Genomic DNA, 22,845 nt, shown 5'->3' on the forward strand with positions numbered 1-22,845 from the left:
TATGTATTTCGTTGGTTTGAATTGCACTGTTTGCAACCATGTGAAAACAAACGAGTAACAGTTTTCTAATGTCATCTTCGCACGTGTTAGTGATCGCACTGCCATCGTTTGAGTAATAGGCCTTTTACTGAATAGAACACATAACTAGTGAATAATTTTTAAATACTGCCTTAATAGGTGATTAAGTGCATGGTATTAGGTCATATTTTTATGAAAAGCATTACATCTTATTGTACTTTGGTTTAAAAGGTGAGTGAATTAGGTTATGTTTGTTTCGCAACTACAGAAACTTCGGTTTTATCGTTATTATTGTGTAGAAGTGGCTGGCATCTTATTTTATTCAGTAAAATTCTCATTGCTTTATTTGCTCTTCATCCGTTCAATTTTGTGTGTAGTTAAGCCAAATGGAAGAGTTCAGATTTGCAAGGTGGGAAGGAAGTTGCAGGGAATTGTTGCCTGTAAAACTCTCGAACGCTGTGTGCCATTGGCAGACTGTCCCGAGCACCGGCTACCCATCTCGATCAGCGGTGGTATTTAAATGTATAGCCGCCCCCTCCCCCTTACACACACACACACACCTGAAAGAAGTCTTAACATGTTTTGTCAAGTGAATGGTGCAAATTAATTCTCACCCTCACCTAAATGAAGGCCAACACTTCAATAAAGTCAGGTTGGTAGTTTTAACCTAGAGGAGAAGTCCTGTATCAGCAAATTTAACCATGTTGATACACACACACCTGAAAGAAGTTTGACATGTTTTGTTAAGTGACTGGTGAAAATTAATTCTCACACTCATCTGAATGAAGCAATATAGCAATTGAGGCTTTCATGGCCGGCGCTACAAGTCATGTTAGTGTTTTCCAGGCTTGTAGGCCGTGGTCCAGGAGCATGTGAATGTCCCGACATATCACTGAAGACTGCGTTCGGCATTGTCAAAGCTTCTGACTGACTTTGATAGCAGCGAAGCTCTCAGTGGAATGAAGTGGTGTTGTAAATCCACCTCATTATATAGTACAGGCTATGGTGCGCTGCTCGCCTATTGGTCCGTCATGCTCGGGGGGGAGGGGGGGGTCGCTGATTGGCTATTTTTCGGCCAATGGTTGAAGCATTAAGGAGCTCATATACATTGACCTGCCTTGGCGGAGAGAGGCAACTGATCACCCATTGCTTTTTTAGGTTTGCCATGGCTATCGTGTCCTCTAGGATTTATAGCTTTCAGGACTGGAAACCAGACTTTGTTTACCCGTTCAGATTCCTCCTTACGATTGAAGCTGTTGGTGTGCTTCAGAATTTCAATGGCTTTCCTCTGTAGCCATGCGTGATAAGACACAGTAGTTGACAGTACTTCGGTGTCGCTGTACTGTATGTCATGGCCTGCTAGCAGCGAGTGTTCAGCGACTGATGATCTATATGCTTGTCCCAGCTGACTATGTCTGTTATGCTCCTTCAATCGTGTGGCGATGCTGCGATTGGTAGTTCCTATGTACACCTGGCCGCAGCTGCACAGGATCTTGTAGACACCTGCTGTGGAGAGAGGATGGCGCTTGTCTTTGGCAGACCTAAGTAGTTCCTGGATTTTTTATTCATCGGCCTGTATATGGTTTTAACCCCATGGGACTCCAGTAGCCTCCCTAATTTTGTCTGTTATTTTCCCTTCCTGGTTGTTTGACATCTGGGATGGAGTGCTCACTGGATATCTTTATGGCTGTACCTGTTAGCGAGTAGGGCCTCTACGGGGAGGAAATTTCAAACTCATTCCATCGCTTCGAGAAACTACGTAAGATAAAGGCGGAGCTCTTGTCCTCATTCACTTTTCTTCTCTGTTGCAGAGATTCAGGTATAGTGCCTAAATTTCTGAAAATGAAGAGACCGTTCAACTCTGCCCAGTCACATCGTATCTATGAAAGAATGGAGCGCTCACTGCTGCAGGAACGTATAAGCTCCATGCGCAAGGAACTTGCTACCGTCAACCAGGCGCTTTTACCATTGCATTATCTTCTGAGTGCCACACTCTTACCACAAGACTGGAAAAAAAAAGCAGATTGTATCACCTACTCTTCCATGACTTTGACATTCGATCAATCGACCAACTGGCAGAAGAATAAGTTCGAGCGAAATCAAGAGAGCAGTCCCGCGTCTAAGACAATGCCTGTCTTGGATACCTCATGGACAATCGTCAACCTGACCAACCGTTGCCTGTCAGAGGCAGAAACTTCTCTACTGGCTAAAGGAGGAAACTTTGCGTTTACCCCTCCCTCGATTCCCGCGGAGGAGATCGTCGCAAATATTGAAGCTGCTGTTCGCAATTTACCATCTGAGCAGGCAGAAGATATCCACCACGAAACCTCACGGATACTGAGAAAGGCACCAGCACCGAAGAGCAACCTCACGGTTCAAGAGAGTAAGGCTATCAACACTCTGAACATGGACGAGAGTGTACTCATTCTTCCCGCGGAGAAAGTGAACGCCACTGTCAAAATGGCTACTAATGATTACACAGCCAAGATGTCGGAGATTTTGGATCCAGAGACCTACCACAGACTATCGAAAGATCCAACTAATCAGATTCTTCGTAACACCAACAGCCTTATTAAGGCCTCATCATTGCCAGACAGTGTATAGAGGGAAACCTTGAAAAGTGAAGCTCTACCTCCAGGCTATATGGCTTACCCAAGATACACAAGGACAGCATACCTCTATGGCCCATTGTGAGTGCTATTGGATCACCGAACTACGATATTGCTGAACATTTGGCCACCTTACTACAACCTTACATCGGTAGCACACAGTCGTATGTCAGAGATTAAGGCCACTTCATACAAAAGCTGAAGAACATCCAGTTAGAAGCCGAAGACCTGCTTGTCAGCTTTGACGTGATATCACTCTTCACGAAGGTACCATTTGAATGAGGCCCTGGACCACATCACTCAGAATTTTCCCGAGGACATTACCAACTTGTTCAACCATTGCCTCACCACAAGCTATTTCCTGTGGAATGACAATTTCTATGAACAAATGGACGGTGTCACCATGGGCAGTCCTCTTGAGTCCAGTGATAGCAAATTTCTTTATGGAAAAGTTCAAAGAAACAGCACTTGAGACCACACCACTGAAACTTAAGGTGTGGCTGCGCTTCGTAGATAATGCCTTTGTGATCTGGAGCCACGGAAAGGAACAATTACAGCTGTTTCTACAGCATCTGAATAGTATTAGCACCAATATTCAGTTCACTATGGAGACGGAAAACGAGGGAAAGCTCCCTTTCCTCTATGTTCTGGTAATGAAGACAGCCGATTTAAACTTGGGACACACAGTATACCGCAAGCTGACCCACACAGACCGCTATCTTCAGAAGACGTCCAGCCACCACCCACGACAAAAATACAGAGTGATTAAGACGCTAGTCGACCGTGCTAGGAGAATTTGCTAACCTCAGCACTTAAACGAAGAGCTCAGCCACCTCAATATGGCCTTACTCGCTAACGCGTACAGCCATAAAGATATCCAGCGAGCACTCCATTCCAGACGTCCAATAACCAGGGAGAAAGAAGAGGAGCGACCGGCAGCTAAAGCCTTTCTGCCGTATATTGGGACAATAATAGACAGAATAGGGAGGCTACTGGAGTCCCATGGGGTTAAAACCATATACAGGCCGATGAAGAAAATCCAGGAACTACTTAGGTCTGTCAAAGACAAGCGCCACCCTCTCTCCACAGCAGGTGTCTACAAGATCCCATGCAGCTGCAGCCAGGTGTACATAGGAACTACCAAACGCAGCATCACCACACGATTGAAGGAGCATAACAGGCATAGCCAGCTGGAACAAGTAGATAGATCATCAGTCGCTGAACACTCACTGCTTGCAGGCCATGGCATACAGTACAGCAACACCGAAGTACTGTCAACTACTGTGTCTTATCACGCCTGGCTACAGAGGAAAGCCATTGAAATTCTGAAGCACACCAACAGCTTCAATCGTAAGGAGGAATCTGAATGGGTAAACAAAGTCTGGTTTCCAGTCCTGAAAGCTTTAAATCCTAGAGAACACGATAGCCACGGCAGACCAGAAAAAGCAACGGGTGATCAGTTGCCTGTCTCCGCCAAGGCAGGTCAATGTATATGGGCTCCTTAATGCTTCAACCATTGGCCAAAGAACAGCCAATCAGCGACCGCCCCCCCTAGCATGGCGGACCAATAGGCGAGCAGCGTACCATAGCCTGCACTATATAATGAGGTGGAATTACAACACCACTTCAATCCACCGAGAGCTTCGCCTAGTGTTTAGCAGTGCTACGCTTGAGACCTTTTAACCATTCCAAAGTGATGCAAGTCTTTAAACATTTGTTAATATTTTCCCTTTCATTTTATACTTTGACCAACAAGCACATAACTTGTTTATATTCTTTTAAGCATTGTATTTTTACTTCATCCTATTAATGTCAATTATTACTAAGGGTCTATTATATGTACTACATACTTTTATATCATTGTTTACGCAACCTGTTTCAGCTGATGATGGTGTCCATAGACACCGAAACCGGTACTGAATAAAAATGTTGTGATTATATTAACAACATATTATGTATTGAAAAAAGGTGGATCAATCAAAATTTCCCTTTATTGCATGTTATTTCCTTTCAATACGGACCAGATGTGAAGTTTTTAATGTTGAAAGCTTCACTGCTATCGAAGTCAGTCTGAACTCTTAACAATGCCGAACGCAGTCTTTGGTGAAACGTTGGGACATTCACATGCTCCTGGACCATGGCCTACAAGCTTGGAAAACACTGACAAAATTTAACCATATTGGTTCACAATTGGTCTGTATTGACAAGCTCATAGAATAACACAAAGGGCTGTTGTTAGCTCCGCCCTGTCAATATCTATATATATAAAGTAGCTTGACCTGACTGACTGACTGACTGACTGATTCATCATCGCCGAGCCAAAACTACTGGACATAAAGAAATTAAATTTTGAGGATATATTCATAGTATAATGTAGGTGCTCGCTAAGAGAGGATTTTTGGATATTCCGTCGCTAAGGGGGTGAAAAGGGGGGTGAAATTTTAAAATGAGTGTGTCTATATCTCAGAACTTTAAAAGTTTGCAGATGTGAAAATTGGTGTTTAGAATCTTCCTTAAAAATAAGGAAACACGTATTTTTTTGTTTTCAGACAATCCCAATAGGAGGGGTGGAAAAGGGTGAAAAATGGGTTGAATGCCTTTAATCAGGATACCGCTACTTATATCTCAGAAACTGAAAATATTACAGACCTCAAAATTGGTACTTTCGATCGCTGTCAAAAATAAAGAAACACGTATATTTTTGTTTTTGGAAAATCCAATTAATGCGAGGGTGAAAGGGGGGTAAATTTTTAAAATGAGTGCATCTATATCTCAAAAGTTTTAAAGTTTAGAGATGTAAAAATTGGTATTTAGAATCTTCATTAAAAATAAAGGAACACGTATTTTTTTGTTTTCGGAAAATCCCAATAGGAGGGGTGAAAAGGGGGTGAAAATTGGGTTGAATGCCTTTAAAGAGAATACTTATATCTTAGAAACTTAATACATTACAGACCTGAAAATTGGTATTTGGATCTACTTTAAAAATAAAGAAACAGGTATTTTTTCGTTTTGGGAAAATCCAAATAATGGGGGGTGAAATGGGGGATAAATTTTTAAAATGAGTGTATCTATATCTCAAAACTTTTAAAGGTTATAGATGTAAAATTTGGTATTTAGAATCTCCTTTAAAAATAAAGAAACACGTATTTCTTTGTTTTCTCTAAATCTCAATAGGAGGGGTGTAAAAGGGTGAATAATGGGTTGAATGCCTTTAATGAGGATACATATATCTCAGAAACTTAAGATAATACAGAACTGAAAATTTGTAAATGGGATCTCCTTTAAAAATAAAGAAACACGTATATTTTTGATTTTGGAAAATTCAATTCATGGCGGTTAAACAGGAGTGGCAAATTGGGGTGAATTTTTTGAAAGACTATATCTACAGAATATATGAGAAGCGTAAAATGTTACAGACGTAAAAAGTGGGTATATGGAATCTCCTCTAAGTGTAAAGAAACATAGGTGATTTGTCTTTGGAAACTCCACTTAAGGGGAACTAAAAAGGGGTGAAATTTTAAAATGAGAATTTATACAGTATATCTCAAAAAACTTAACATGTTACAGACGTGAAAAATGGTAATTTTTTAATTCTATTAAAAATAAAGAAACGTGTATTTTTAGTTTTCGGAAATACCACTTGGGAAGTGGGGGGGGGGGGGAAGTGACTGAAAATGGTGTTGAATTCTTTTAATTAGGCTACTGATATCTCAAAAATGAAGATGTTACACACGTGAAATTTGATTTTTGCAATCTGCTTTAAACGTAAACAAACACGTATTCTCGGAAAATCCAATGAAGGGGGTTTGGGGGTTAAAGGATTGAAAAAATTAATTGACTTAATTGTATGAGAATACATACATCTAATAAAAACTAAAGTTGTTACAGACGTGAAAATTGGTATTTTGATCTCTTTTAAAAACAAAGAAAAGCGCGTTTTGGGGGGGAACAATCTTGCAGGGGGGGGGGGGGGGCGGGAGTGAAAACGAGCTGAATTCCTTTCATGAGGACACATAAATCAAAAACTAAAGAGGTTAGAGTGGTGATAATTGGTATTTAGAAGATCCTTTACTATTAAAGGAACAAGTATTTTTTGCCTTAATATCATTTTGTGAGGGTGGGGGGGGGGGGAGTGTGAAAGGAAGTTAAAAGAAGTGAATTATTTTTAAGGGGATACTTATATCTCAAAACTGAAGGTAATAAACGTGAACATTGGTATTTGGAATCTCCTTTAAACATAAAGAAACACACCTCCTTTTAATTTTTTGGCGGGTGGGGTAAATAAACTTAACGGCGGTGGGGTTTAAAAGGCGGTGAGACCAATTGATTTTACTGTTCATAATGTACTTATAAGGAGCCTCCGTTGCTCAGGCGGCAGAGCGCCGGCCTCTCACAGCTGGGTTCCGTGTTTCAAATCCCGGTCACTCCATGTGACATTCGTGCTGGACAAAATGGCGGCGGGACAGGTTTTTCTCCGGATACTCCGGCTTTCCCTGTCATCATTCATTCCAGCAACACTGTCCAATATTTCATTTCATTTGTCACTCATCGATCATTGCCCCAGAGGAGTGCTTCGGCAGCCGGCACAATTCATATTGTCGCCGCTAGATGGGGCTCTATTCATTCCTTCCCTGATCCTGTCGAATGATAGGAAACAGGCTGTAGATTTTCGATGTACTTATTCTGATCATAAACCGATCATTTTTAATCTTTCCTGGGTTCTTTTTCAACAGCCATCTTTTCCTTCGGAGAACGTTCTTAGATTGGAGTAGATTTTCCTGGCATATAAATAAAAATTTAAACACATTTGAAATAAACGATAGGAATGATATTGACCGTCAAATTGTTCACCTCTATAATAAGGTCACTAATACACGGAGGTATGTCATTCGTATCGCCAGAAATCCCGCACACTTGCCTACGCGCGACAATGGTGCTGGTCACATTGTCAATAATGACAATGGCAGCAGATGTAATTTACCGCCAAGTAGCGGTCTTCCATATTGCTGTGGGGTCCAGAACATATAATAATAATAATGATAATAATAATAATAATAATAATAATAATAATGTTCTGGACCGTCGTCACATGTGCGGACCACGCTGGAAACGGGTCCTGGACGGCTAATGACTAAGAATGCAGTTCGGCCGCGGGTTCAGTAGGCTACCGCCAAGGCACCCAAGACGACACCACGACAGATCCCCTGAAGAATTTGATCCATATTAAAAATGCTTATAGGAAAAGATGGCAAAGATTTAGGGACCCAACTAACTGGGTGGAATACCTGGACCTAGCCCGGGAAGTTCGAAATCGTTTGCTGGAAAGAAAGATTGAAAAATGGGAGGAAACTTGCCGTAATCTATTAGAAAACGAGTCAGATCGCGAATTTTGGCAGATTCTCGCAGAAAACGGGTCAGATCGCGAATTTCGGCGGATTATATATCTAAAACAATAAGCAGTAAGCAATTTCAGTATAATACCGTAGCGAAGCACGGGTATCTTGCTAGTTTAATATATAAATATTGAATTACTGAAGGTTATTATATATTGACGAGGCGGACCTAACCAACCCCATGTGTTATTCTAGGAGAAGTCCCCTCAGTTTTAAGTTAATTAGTGTGTTGATGGAGGGATAATACCTCATGAGTATCACTGTACGTATATAGATGTTAATGTAAGGAAAGATCTTCATTGGGGTAATCACATTAACGAGATCTTAAATAAAGGTTACAGATCTCTTTATATATTATAGTTATGAAGATATTTAGGGGTTGTAGTGAGGATGTAAAGGAGAGAACAAGTAAGTCTCTGGTAAACCTCAAGTATGGTTCTAGAGCTTGGGTCCTACACCAGCATTGCTTGATATCTGAACTATAAAAGATCCAAAGTAATAAAACAGCACTATTTGTTCTGGGTGATGTCTGACAAAGGAGTAGTGTTATGAAAATGTCGCAAAGTTCGGGCTGGGAAGAATATTGGGAGTAAAGAAATGAGCTGCTTGACTAAGTGGTATGTTCTAAGCTGTCAGTAGAAAAATGATGATAATAATAATGTTATTGTCTTTACATCCCACTAATGGCTTTTATGGTTTTGGAGACACCGAGGTGCTGGAATTTAGTCCCGCAGGAGTTCTTTTACGTGCCAGTAAATCTACCGACATGAGGCTGATATATTAGAGCACCTTCATATACCACCGGACTGAGCTAGGATCAAATCTGCCAAGTTGGGGTCAGAAGGCCAGTGTCTCAACCGTCTGTGCCACTCAGCCCGGCTCAGTGGAGAAATGGCGTGGTGGTAGACAAAGTTTTGGTGGTGTTTTTAAAAGTCAGAAAAATCATAATATGAAGATACAGTTGGAATTCAAGAGGACACATTGGGGCGAATAACTTATCATTTATATGAAAAGGAATTGGGGATCAAAATAAATTACCAATGGAGATGTTCAATAAATTTCCAAATTCTTTGAAATTATATAAGAAAACAGTAGATAAACAATTGATATGGAATCTGCCACCTGGGCAGCTGTCCTAAATGCAGATCAATGTTGATTGGTTGATTGATTGATTGATTGATTGATTGATTGATTGATTGATTGATCGATCAATTGATTGATTTAATTAATGATTGATACTCAATCTTTTCTTCTAAGTTCTCATATTAGGCCTAAGTAACTTACTCATGCATTTGTAAATTAATTGGAGCTATGTAAGATTTAAAAACATTCTTTGAGCTAATTATTTGTCATATAGCCTTGTTCCTATCATATGTAATTTAGTAACAGCATTTTCCTGATTTCAGATGAAGAAGAAATTTAAGGGAAATAAGGGGAGTGTTTCTTCAACAAAGAAGCTTCTTAACAAAGCAATTAAAAAAGATAAGATTCGTCGCGTTAAAGGTAATGATGTTGTCAAGAAATCACTAGAGCCTGTTAAGGAGATAGCTACTGTAGTAAAAATAAAGAAGAATGCCATGTACAATGGTGAGAAGTCAAGACCAATGGTTTCAAACATGTTTCCTGGACGGGCTCCTGTTCCTGAGGAGAAACTACAAAAACACAGTCGAGGTGTAGGCTTGGATGAAGATGGAATCAAAACAAACTTTTTTAAAAAGAAACTAAAAAAGCGTGAAAAAATCATTGCATTTTCTACTGAACAAGCTGCTAGGACAGAAATATTACTTCCTGAAGAGAGTGGGTGAGTTATGTTTTTATATTCTGGATGGTGGTCTTCATATCCTTAACATTATTCTATCAGCAGTTTTTATGGTTGCTGAGTTCTTTAAATTTTGTCCCATATGTGTTCTTAATGTGCTGGAAACCAGTAACATTTTTTTCATTTAAACACTTTCAAAATTCTATTGACCTCAGCTGTGACTGAGCTCTCTTTCTTTGGAACACATGGCTTTTGGCTAATTGACTGGGCTACTGAATGTCAGCACTGGCTACACAGGAGTCGGATGGATGGTCACTTTCCCCCACACCTGTGGCCCACCTGGTCACAGCTAACCTGTATTCTGCCTTTGCTTCTTAAATCTGTAAATCTGTATATAAAATATAAGCAACTAAACTAAACTCTTACCTTGTAGCAAATGCTTGAAATCTCGTCCTTCCTCTGCTAGAATCCACAATTTTGATCTTTTTGGTCCAATTGGTCGTTATTGACGGTTACAATTAGTCTTTCTTTTTCTTTGATTGGATCTGCCCTGTCATTACTTAAACATACACTCATGTTCATAAAAAACAGAATACCTTGAAAAACTAGAGATAGGAAGTTCATATTCACAGGACATGTTCATTAGTATGTTCTGCAGAAATTATTAACATTTCAGTCACCTACTGTAGGTTCAGCATATGTCCTGTTGCCTAGTAGGCACTGGGTCCTCCATGGGCACTGATAACTTGTTCTATGTGTGATGGCATCGACGCATATAAGGTGCGAATGGCGTCCTGGGATATAGCCATTCATGCTGCATTTACCTGGTTTCACAGTACATCTTTGGTGGTTGGTATTAGGTCACAGTGCTGCACCCATCGTTTCACCATATCCCACACATTTTCGATTGGCGAAAAGTCCAGTGATTGGGCAGGCCAGGACAACAGTCTGACATCCTTTGACAACAAGAAGACACGTGTTCGTGCAGCAACATGTGGTCATGCATTGTTCTGCTGAAATATGGCATCTGAGATGTCATGCAGAAAGGGTATGGCTACGGGTCGCAGGATGTCATTCACGTAGGTCAAACTGGTCAAAGTGCCCTGAATACGCACCAGCTGTGATTTGTGGTTGTACCCAGTAGCACCCCACACCATAAGGCCTTGAGTTGGCGCTGTATGTTTTGTGCGAATTCAGTCAATGTTATGCCTCTCCCCCTGTCTGCAGCAAACCAAAATGTGGCCATCATTTTCAAACAAACAGAACCTGGATTTGTCCGAAAACACTATCTGCTGCTATTACTGTCCCCAGTGACATTGTTCCATACACCATTGCAGTCTAGCATGTTTATGCACATTAGTCAGAGGTAGGCAGAGAAGTGGACAACCGAGCTCAACAGCTGCAGTCACTTAAGTGCGGCCAGTATCCAGTAATCGGGAGATAGTGGGTTGGAGCCCCACTGTTGGCAGCCCTGAAGATGGTTTTCCGTGGTTTCCCATTTTCACACCAGATAAATGCCGGGGCTGTACCTTAATTAAGGCCACGGCCGCTTCCTTCCACTTCCTAGGCCTTTCCTATCCAATCGTCGCCATAAGACATATCTGTGTCGGTGCGACGTAAAGCAAAAAAAAAAAAAGAAGAAGTGGACGACCTGCTGGTAACCCAGACCGTAATAAATATCGACAGACTGTCACTCCTGATAGTGTACGACGTATTACACTGTTCCCCTGTTGTGCCAGAGCCGAGGAGGACGCAGATCTGTCCTGCAATGCCATTCGGAAGAGGTGTTGATCTTCTCGGGGGGTGGTCTGGGTGGTACGACCAGACCCATCTCGTCGTGTTCTACGGCCTTCTGTGAACCATTCTGTACACACCCGTTACATTGCCGACACACTTCGTTCCACATGAGCAGCAGTTTCCTGGATGGTTGCATCACGTTCTCTCATGCCAATAATGCGCCCTCTTTCAAACTCACTCATTTGGTGATACGGTCCTCGCATACATCTGTGAGGTATCCTGCACATCTGCTCAAGTCACACTGATCCATTACTTTCAGTTTATAGCAACAACGAGAGCCGCAGGCACATTTTACTAGTCGGTGGTGGTGCGCTGAGATATCGATGTGGACCTTGAACCTGAGGGCCGACATGGTTCATGGTTCAGAACATACTAATGCACATGTCCTGTGAATATGAACTTCCTATCTCTAGTCTTTCAAGGTGTTCTGATTTTTACGAACATGAGTGTACAATGACATAGACTGCTATCTACATTAATTTTAAGATTTACATGTTTCGAGAACCTTCACTTCTCTTTATCAGTTCACAAATTCAAAAACCTTGTAACGTACAATCTAGACGAAACAAATCCACACACATTTGAGGAACTTAAGGAAAACATACGAACTGCAATACAGTGGCCAAGCTCATTTGTATTAATCGAAAATCCAGTACAATGCCTGTTTATCTGAGGAACCAGTTCTTTTTCTTTTATTGGATCTGCCCTGTCAATACCTAAATATATAATCTCATAGATTGCTACCTAGGCCTACATTAATTTTAAGAGTTACATGTTTCGAGAACCTTCACTTTTCTTCATCAGCTCACGAATTCAAAAACCTTGTAACATATGAAGGTAATCCCAAAAATAAGGTCTCCTATTTTTTTAATAAATACATAGACCTGTTTATTTCTACAATGGTTTACATCATTTTACAGCTTGAACATTTAGCTATTTTTCTACATAATCACCATTTTGGTCAATGCATTTTTGTGGACACTGTGCCAGTTTTTGTATGCCCATGTCATACCAGCTCACCGCCATGCTGTTCAGAAAGTTGTGAACCTCATCTTTCACCTCGTCACCGAGCTCAACAGCTGCAGTCGCTTAAGTGCGGCCAGTATCCAGTATTCGGGAGATAGTAGGTTCGAACCCCACTATCGGCAGCCCTGAAGATGGTTTTCCGTGGTTTCCCATTTTCACACCAGTCAAATGATGGGGCTGTACCTTAATTAAGGCCACGGCCGCTTCCTTCCCACTCCTAGCCCTTTCCTGTCACATGTGCAGAAGTCACCGAAACTCCAACTTGCTGTGCTAATTTCAGTAGTGATTTTTGTGGCAAATTTAGTTTAATTTTCCTACTGTTAACACTGTATGTTTTCACATATGTTTCTGGTTTAGCACTAAACCAGTGGTCTCAAACATATTCACAACATTGCCAATTGAAGTTCTGCTAAGAAGCAATTGCCTAGGGAACCTGAAAAACTCTGCACGAATGCAATGGGTCGATTCATATTTATAGTAACATTTACATTCAAAAATACATTGCTGTTATATGAACATGGGTTACTTTACAAAGGAAATTTTATATGTCCTTATATTCAATTCACATTTCCTTTGTAAAGTGAAAACCGTCAATACGGAATGATTCTAATATCTTGTAACATGGCTTCTGACTACAACATGGAAAGTGAAGTACAGAAAGTGAGTCAGATGGCCAGATGGTCCGCAGGTGTGGGGGAAGCCAACCAGTGGGCCGACCTTGGCTCAGCTGCATACAAGCTGTCAGGTTTTATGTAGAAAACCCTGTATTTGCATACGCTATGAGAGTATATCGTTGCAGTTTCAGTTTTGTATTTTGGCCAGAGAACACTGCATGACTTTGAAATTTGGATCTATTTCTTAGTGACTGTTCTAGCAAACATTTGCAGTGTTCCCATGATGTATCACAAGATGTTAGTAGCCAAATCAGTGTATTACCGGACGAGTTGGCCGTGCGGTTAGGGGCGCGCAACTGTGAGCTCGCATCCGGGAGATAATGGGTTCAAACCCCACTGTCAGCAGCCCTGAAGATAGTTTACCATGGTTTCCCAGTTTCCCACCAGGCAAATGCTGGGGCTGTACCTTAATTAACACCGCGGCTGCTTCCTTCCGATTCCTAGCCCTTTCCTGTCCCATCGTCGCCATAAGACCTAACTGTGTTGGTGTGACGTAAAGCATATAACAAAAAAACAAAAAAATCAGTGTATTGTGGTAATCTATGTTTAGGACCTCAGCTGTTCCTTTAAGAAAGTAGAGATTTAGATTTAGAATACCGGTATTCTATACAAAGTGAGTTTCTCCTCTATGGCAAAATGCAAGTAGGGAATTTGGGAGGTGGTAAGGAAGATAATAAAGCCACGATATACAGTACATTTCATTACCATTTTCGTACTACAACTGTATGCTGCTAAGACAATTGAGCACCCAGGCTTGCATCTGGTGATGCCGCAGCAACTGTCAGTCTTTAGGAATATGTACAATTTAAGCATCAAGTGTGAATAATGGGTGTGTATGAGACCTTCCCTTACTACAGCCTGCAGGCAGAGTGTTGGTAAGTGTACCTAATGTAACATGATTTACGTTGAGTCAGGCGAGAAACATTACAACAGTTGCTCAGAGTGACTTCTGTTGGCATGCTGGAGGTAACACAATGCGATACCCATTTTCCTCCAACTTTGATAAACTGTAATTGACAAACAGTTTTAGTATTGCATAGGGCCATACTTCTTGGCTTACTGTTCTCCTTATCATTGTCCCAGTCACCTTCCTGCATTTCGTCATAGAGGAGAGACTTTCTCTGTATGTGGAGAAGACCATGCATGCTCACATGTAAAAAAGGTCATACTGGAATTAATGAGCAATATATTTTGTAAAAATCAGTATCTATCAATGTAGTATAACCAGGTGCATCATCGGAGTCACCATTAACATATTGTGATGTCATTAGCTTCCATTGTGTGAGCATTGCTTGAAAATAATTCTGGTTAAATTTCTTGAACTTGAAGAAACTAAATTATATATTGTAAATTATACTATAAATTAAATAATCTATGTATTATATAAATTATCTCCAAACACTTTACAGGCTTCATTGTGTATTGCGCAGTGAATGCCCTTCATCACAATTATGTGTGCTGTGACTCTGCTTAATTCACCAAGTAGGAAAATGAGATGGTAAGTTCAGCTGCATGCTACCTATAGTCCTGATTTGACACCCTCTCGCATCTTTTTGGTTTTGTGAAGCAACAAATGCGAGTCCAATGCTGTGAGATGATGGAGGATGTACAGAAAGCAGTACATCAGTGTCTGTGAGCTGTGCAAGGGTATTTTCAAGCGTTGTAGAATGGGGTGAATGGAACTGTACATATAACCAGTTTCAGTGGTGGGGACGTGAGGCGAATGGAGGAGGATAGATTACCAAGGAGAATCATGGACTTGGCCCTTAAGGGGAGTTGGAGTAGAGGGAGACCAAGACGACAATGGTTGGACTCAGTTTTTAATAATTTAGTGATGGGATGTGTTGAACTTTGTTGTTTATTGTTTTTTACTACAGTGCACATGACTCAGTAAAACGCTTTCTTCGGCTCATCTAAGCACTTAGGAAACTAGTGTAGAGTTTTTAATAGCTCACATAAACCCCTTTGAAGATATTTGCCCTTCTTTAACTATATTCATTAGTTGAAGCCATTCTGGTAGCAAAAAAATCCTCATTTAACTTATATCACTATCGAAAAATGTGCCAACTGAAGAATTTTCTTATTGGCATAAAATGCTATTGGGGTGTTGTCTGGAGACAGGCAGAAGAAATCCAGAACATGGCACATGGTGTATACTTCATTCTCGACTGTATCAAAGCAGCACTTCAAGTAGTGAACTGTACTTTTGCTCAACTGGTTGCGAATTGATAGATAGTTCTTTTTTCTGTAAAAGCTATCTGGCGAGTGAGCGAGTCCAGTTTTCGAGGGCTGATAATACCATCTGCTATGTTCAGATAGAATGTAATGAGTGAATGATAGCCGAGTTGCACAATCACCAACTTCTCACAAACACACCTGCAGTTCAGATTCCAGGAAATGCATGTGGGATTTTTGAAATGAAAAGTCGCTTCCCTGTGGTATGGATTCCATGCAAGACTGGAGGTCTCATTGGTATGATCATGATATCAAGAGTCACGTAAAACTATAGGCTAGCTTGCTTTCAGTTAGGAAGTCTTACATAAGCGCATGCATCCATTATATTTTTCAAGTATGAATAGTGCGAGTTATGCATCTGCATAGAGCAAGAAGCTTATTATTGTTTGTTATACCATAACATGATGCTCAGTGAGATACCTGATATAATCACTGATTTATTGGCACTATTTATTTGCTTACCATACCTCATAGCAACATTACACTATGTTATTTTCATGGAATCTTTGTATCTCCATGGTTACTGGTACATGAATTCCCTGGGCTAGCGGTGGTGGCATTAATCAGATCATTCTTGACAAGGCTTGTAGCTTGACAAACAAGCTGATATTTTACATGTATAGAAGTACTAGGCACAAGATGCATTGATTTGAAGGTATTTTAAGGAAGATATGAAAATATAATTTGAAACTTAGTCCATCATTTGTCATAATATTGTTTTTCTACAAAACATTCTGCATATTTTTTGGGCTTTATAGATAGTACACAGTATGAAGTGATGGATGTGCCTAAGCATATGTCATCCATTGCCTTCTCTTTATTGCATGCACAGCATCTTCTGCATTATTATTATAACTTAGTGATTTTTATCATGTTCTTTTTCCAGGTTTCTGGTTGCCGATGAAGGAGAAACAACAACACAATTCACTCAGAAGCAAATAGCTGACAGTGTAGATATAACCAGTGCTACAAAGTATTTTGAACTACAGTTGAATGACTTTGGTCCTTACAGGTATAGCTGTGTTTGTTTGTCAATTCTTTTATATTAAAATGACTGAATTATTGAACAGTGATAACACTATTTCCTCTTACCATCATATTCTTCATCATGATCATGATATTCATCAGTATTAGTCCAACTTGTGGCTGTTCATGATGTTGCATTTCATGTGGGACTGTTTACATTCATTTTATTTTAATCTTTATTTCTTTCAGGACTTAGTTTCAGATTGAATCTAACAATTTCACTCAGAGATAATATGGGAAGCCTTATATGTACTGTACAGAGAGCAAATAATTTACAGGAATTTAAAAATTTAACCAAGCAATATTGTAAAGTTTGTTGATGTTGGATGACTCAAGAAATCCTTGATTGGTAGTCTGCAACCCAAGTCTTCCAACTTGGGTTCCATGAGGGGTTCTGCCCCTTGAGAACAAGCAGCACGAGAGGATGGGTACCAGCTTCTCCAGGTTCCTAGTTGCTACCAGGATCAACAAGGGGGACTTCAAGCTGATGAAATCCATCTGATTCAGCATGCACATTGAAAGTGTATACAGTGAATTTGAGAAAATCAAGGAGATAGGGAACAGTAGCTTGTTGCTAAAAATGAATGAATGCTTCAGCCACTCAGGAAATATAGTTACTCAAGAGAACGACTTTGGCAAGATTCCTGTCAAAATGGAAGGGCAGAAAACTCTATATCTAGTTTGTGGAGTCATATTCCATCATGTTTTGATTTTGAATACTGTTGACAAATTGCTTGAAGATATGAAGAACCATAGTATGACTAAAATATGACACATTATGCGTAAAGTCAATGGTGAAGATACTGCCACTGGTGCCTTCGTTATGTCTTTCAAGCTTTTGGTCCCCCCAAGAAATTGAAAGTAACCAGTTACTTGTGAAATGTACATCTGTACATGCACCGTTGTCTCAAATATGAACTAAATTCCAATACTTCTTATGTATACAAGGAACACTATTAGTACCAGGAGTTTTCATTGCAGGCTGTCTCGTCACTGATCCACCCTCAGTTGCTCATTTGCTTGCAAATCGTTTTGTGAATGTGTCTTGCTTAGAGAACTACCCTCCTGAATTTCTGGCTCTGGAGCATGAAGCAGAATGTAATCATCTAAGTTTCACTACTTGCACTTCAAAGGATTAAAATGTGCCCTACACGTAGTGGGATCTCTGAGGTGCCATAGGTCCTTTTAAGACGAGACAACATCCACAACCAGATAACCAGATGTTGAAACATCTCAGTGAGGATAACCTACACTATCTTCTACTAGTGTTCAGCCACATTTGGTTTGAGGGGGAATTTCTATCTCATTGGTGAGAAGGAATAGTAATTCCTCTCCTAAAGCCTGAAGAAGATCCAAAGAATGCAGGGAGCTTCAGGCCAGTCTGTCTGAGTAAATGTTTGTGCAGCTATTTTAGAGGATGGTGAATCGACCGTATGTGTGTTGTCTGGAGGAAAGAGGACTATTATCCGAGTATCAGTGTCGCATTCGGGCCTCTTGATTCATCACTGTTCACTTGGTATGCGTGGAGAGTTCTATCCAGGATGCTTTTCTTCTAAAACAGCATTTGGTAACTGTATTCTTTGATCTAAACAAAGGTTATGACACCACATGGCAATATGACATCCTTTCAATTCTGCATCACTAGAAATTCCAGCAAAATTTGCTAGTATTTGTTGCAAAATTTTTATCCCTCATTCTATTCCATGTCCAAAGAGAAGACATATTCACAATACTATGTTCAAGGAAACAGAGTTCCTCAGGGATTGATTTTTAGTGGTACTCTTCACGATTGCCATAAATCACAGCTATAGGTTCAGCAGTCACACTGGCACTGTGTGTAGGTGATCTCTTGCTGCATTATAGTGCTCAGAATATGCTGTTGTGGAGCAGAAGTTACACAAAGCTGTTCAAAAAGGCCCCATCCTGAACTTTATCTTGGGAACATTGCTCTTCCACAGTAGACACACATCAACTCCTGTGGCTCCTTTTCGACAGTAAATTTTTGTGGGAGCCACATGTGTCATATGAAGACTAAGTGTGCAGAGTGGAAGAGGGCAACACATAGTTCTCCTAGATTTTCTTATCACACACATATTTTGATTACACCAGGAGTGAAGCATATCTGTTCTTAATAAACTAAATTGCATCCATCAGAGTAGAGTTAGGCTGGCAATAGGAGCTTTCTGTACAAGTCCTATCACTAACCTGCTAGCTGAGTCCATCTGAGACACAAGCTGGTTCTATGTTCACATGCTGCAAACCTTCAGCGGATATCACTTCATCCAAGCTGTCCTTGCGTATTCCATAACTAGAATCACCAGCTGTATACTGCATATCTGCAAGCAACACAGCTGATTGGAATACACCTGGGGAACATTTATAAAATATTTGACATGTACAGTATTTGGTTCCTTGTCTAGTTAAAGTGACTCTTTGGGAGTAAATGAACCTGATATCATCCTGGATCTAATAACTAGCAACATTCATTCCATGGGAAATTTTATTGAAATTATTTTTGAACTTGAACAACAAATTTACCATGGTAAATTTTGTCTTCTTGAACTAGTATCCCCAAAAGGTGCTTGTTGTAGAATTGTTTTGTAGGGTTTATTGAAACTGTAACTAAAATGCATGTAAGTAGTTTCTCATTCTTTTCTGTAGAATGAACTATAGCCGCAATGGTCGCTGCTTACTGCTTGGTGGACGACGGGGCCATGTAGCAGCATTTGATTGGGTAACCAAGAAACTGTTCTGTGAAATGAATGTTATGGAGGAGGTCTTTGATGTTCAGTAAGTTTTTATTGTTCTTTCATTCATTCATTCATTCAAGTTAATAAACAAGTGGCATTCACTAATTTTACTTATGAATGTTATTTAAAACTGGAGTTACCAGACTTGTTTGTAAGTAAGTAAACTCGTGATATCATTGTACACATTCTTGTTTGACAGAGTTCTAAGGATGGTGTAATTATTTTAAGATCACCTTTGCAAGTAAATAACTAAGTCACTGCACATTTATGTGACACAGGACATTGAAGTATCATATATAGTCCTGATGCTCAACGCATACCCACGCGGTGTCCTTTGATCTCAAAACTTGGCCCACCCTGGTAATAATGAGGGTTGTCAGTCTGCCCGCCCTAGTGATAATGAGGGTTGTCAGTCGGTTTCTTTCCTCGGGACACAAGGGGCGCGTGTCATTTAAAAGTTAAGTGAGCGCTGTCAAAAGCAAGGTTGTCATATTTTGCGTCGATTATTTAAACATGTTAACATTTAATTTATTCTAAAGTCAAAATATAAATATAAAAGCTTGATCATGAACCACAGCACAAACCGATATCGCAGAATAATTTGTTTCGTGGTTAACACGTGCGGTGGTCGCAGATGTTGAAAGAAAGAAAAAACAGGAAGAAGGAATTGGCAAATAAACTCGACAAAGACTAAACTTAAATTGATACCAAAGTAGGCCTATTAAAATATTCATTTTATGCTGCTAATATCAGTGTCTCGCTTTCAGTAAAGAAAGGAAAAGTATAACAATTATTTACAATTTGTTTTATGTCGCGCCATTACAGATAGGTGTTATGGCGACGATGGGCTAGGAAAGGCCTAAGAGTGGGAAGGAAGTGCCCGTAGCCTTAATTAAGGTATTGCCCCAGCATTTGCCTGGTGTGAAAATGGGAAACCACGGAGAACCATCTTCAGAGCTGCCGACGGTGGGGCTTGAACCCATTATCTCCCCGATGCAAGCTCACAGCTGCGCGCCCCTAACCGCACGGCCAACTCTCCCGGCAAAGGAAAAGTAAAATCACGAGGGACTGGGATAATAATAATAATAATAATAATAATAATAATAATAATAATAATAATTGTCCGCCTCTATAGTGTAGTGGTTTGTGTGATTAGCTGCCATCCCCGGAGGCCCGCATTCGATTCCCGGCTCTGCCACGAAATTTGAAAACTGGTACGAGGGCTGGAACGGAGTTCACTCAGCCTCGGGAGGTCAACTGAGTAGAGGTGGGTTCGATTCCCATCTCAGCCATCCTGGAAGTGGTTTTCCGTGTTTTCCCTCTTCTCCTCCAGGCAAATGCAGGGATGGTACCTAACTTAGGGCCACGGCCGCTTCCTTCCTTGTTCCTTGCCTATCCCTTCCAATCTTCCCATTCCCCACCAAGGCCCCTGTTCAGCATAGCAGGTGAGGCCGCCTGGGTGAGGTACTGGTCATTCTCCCCGTTTGTACAATTTCTAGGTGTGATTCCCACGGTCTCCACATTACTTCATGAAGCGAAGTGAAAAGCAACACACTTCACAAATATTAATTAACGAGGCAAAGAAATAATCCAAAACTTTCAATCAGCGAAGCAAGTGTGAATTGTCTGAGCTGAAAAAAGAGACTGACGTCTATTTAACAAGAGGTGCATTGGCAACAGAGCTGTGAGGATTTCTGAAGGGGAATGCGAACTTCCGTTTTAAAGCCCACTGCTGTCTTAAATCACCCCCTGCTAGGCAAGTAAGTGGCCAGGGAGATCAAACGTTTGCCGAACTCTTTGAATGCCGCTGGGTACGTGTTGCCCGTCTCAGCTATATATGACATTTTCTCACCATTTTACACACACATCCAAAAGGGATAAAATTAAATATTTTAGAAACTCGAGAAATTAATAGACATGAATTAATAGATCCTCAGTACATGTTCAATGATAAAATTGAAAATGAATATTTAAAAAAAAAATTTAAACTTTAGCAGCAGCTGTATATTTTGAAACCACACATTCACATAATTGATGCAACATACATGTTATAAATTCGTAATTCACATAGCCCCTACTCTTAAATAAAATAGTTTCACATAGAGCAACAATTAAATATCATCATTTCACCATCTGACTCTGAAACACATTGTGGAGTACAACATGTTTTAACAAATGTGATTGGTAACAGTTTTAATTATTCATTGAAAAAAACTTTTCATGTGTAAAGCTTGCTTATATTTGAGCATAAATTTTCTTTAGTAAAATTACATTGTACTGTTATTTTTACAAGTTGATTTAACACATTAATACATACTGTAATTCATTACACAAGAAGTTTGAAATAGACCTTGGTTTGATTTCCATCACGATTTCGGTACGTGTGAGGCCTTATTCAGTCTACTGATGCTTTTGAAAAATTGCAGAGACCGAACAAAGTATGTCTACTTCTGCTTTTTAGATTATACTTTTGCTTTTGATAGAGTCAAACATTCCAATTTGATGCACATTTTATACTCTATAGTGTATAGACTTTGAAGACCTGACTTTCATCATCAGTCTCTACCAACAGCAAGAGGCTTCAGTAAAGACTGAACACAGTGAGATATGGATAATCTGACGAAGAAGAAAAAAGGTGAGGGGGGCAGGGAGTCAGACAGGGTTGTGTGTTATCCCCACTATTGTTTAACTTGTATTCTGAACAGAGGCAGAAGGTGGAATTCAGGTTAATGGTAGGCTGATGAGTAACTAAAAATTACACAGATGACACTAATCTCTGTTGACAGTCCTGAACGTCTATAACACCTGCTAGACAAGATTGTGACAGAACTTGATGCACTTGGAATGAATTAATACTAAAAAGACAAAGGTTATGGCCATCAGTAGGACTCAAGGCACATAGATCTACTTGAATATCTACGGCAGACAAAACGAACAGGTGTGCAAGTTTGGGTACCTAGGAAGCTAGTTGCTAAAGTTTTTTTTCTTTTTTTTAATGTTGCACCAACAGAGAAGATAGGTCTTATGGCGATGATGGGACAAGAAAGGACTAGGACTGGGAAGTAAGCGGCCATGGCCTTAATTAAGGTACAGCCCCAGCATTTGTCTGGTGTGAAAATGGGAAACCACGGAAAACCGTTTTCAGGGCTGCCGTCAGTGGGATTCAAACCCACTATCTCCCAAATACTGGATACTGGCCGCACTTAAGCGACTGCAACTATTGAGCTCGGTAGCTAAAGATCTAGATCCTATCATAGAGATTCATGTGAATAGGCTTGTGCAAACTTTGTGAATATGAAGAAAGAATTGTGCGACATAAACCTCAGTCCAGAGATAAAATACAACTTTCTCAGATGTTACGAGTATACAGCACTCCTGTATGGTGCTTTGACAGGGACACTAAAAAACTACACAATAAAGAGACTGGAAGCCTTCAAATAGTGGATCTTCAGAAGGTTGCTACAGATTTTGTGGAAGGAACATGTCTCCTTCGCAAAGATACTGAAGTGCATGAAGAAAGATTGAAAGCTTATCAGCATGATCAAGAAGTTAAAGGCA

At 40.3% G+C, this 22,845-nt stretch overlaps 1 protein-coding gene across 2 annotated transcripts in view; it reads left to right on the forward strand.

Annotated features, from left to right (window-relative positions):
- Window positions 1-22,845, forward strand: part of LOC136874744 (WD repeat-containing protein 46) — a 96,178-nt gene that overhangs the window by 711 nt on the left and 72,622 nt on the right. The window contains exons 1-4 of one of the 2 annotated variants that reach the window (XM_067148414.2): window positions 79-249; window positions 9,427-9,821; window positions 16,398-16,523; window positions 19,199-19,327. In XM_067148414.2, coding sequence (XP_067004515.2) covers window positions 9,427-9,821; window positions 16,398-16,523; window positions 19,199-19,327 — 650 coding nt within the window. In that variant the 5' untranslated portion in view covers window positions 79-249. Of the gene's footprint in view, window positions 1-78; window positions 250-9,426; window positions 9,822-16,397; window positions 16,524-19,198; window positions 19,328-22,845 lie in introns of those variants that run through there. The other variant, XM_067148422.2, reaches the window with a different exon arrangement.

The sequence above is a fragment of the Anabrus simplex genome, chromosome 1, assembly GCF_040414725.1.
Source record: "Anabrus simplex isolate iqAnaSimp1 chromosome 1, ASM4041472v1, whole genome shotgun sequence".
NCBI lineage: Eukaryota > Metazoa > Arthropoda > Insecta > Orthoptera > Tettigoniidae > Anabrus > Anabrus simplex.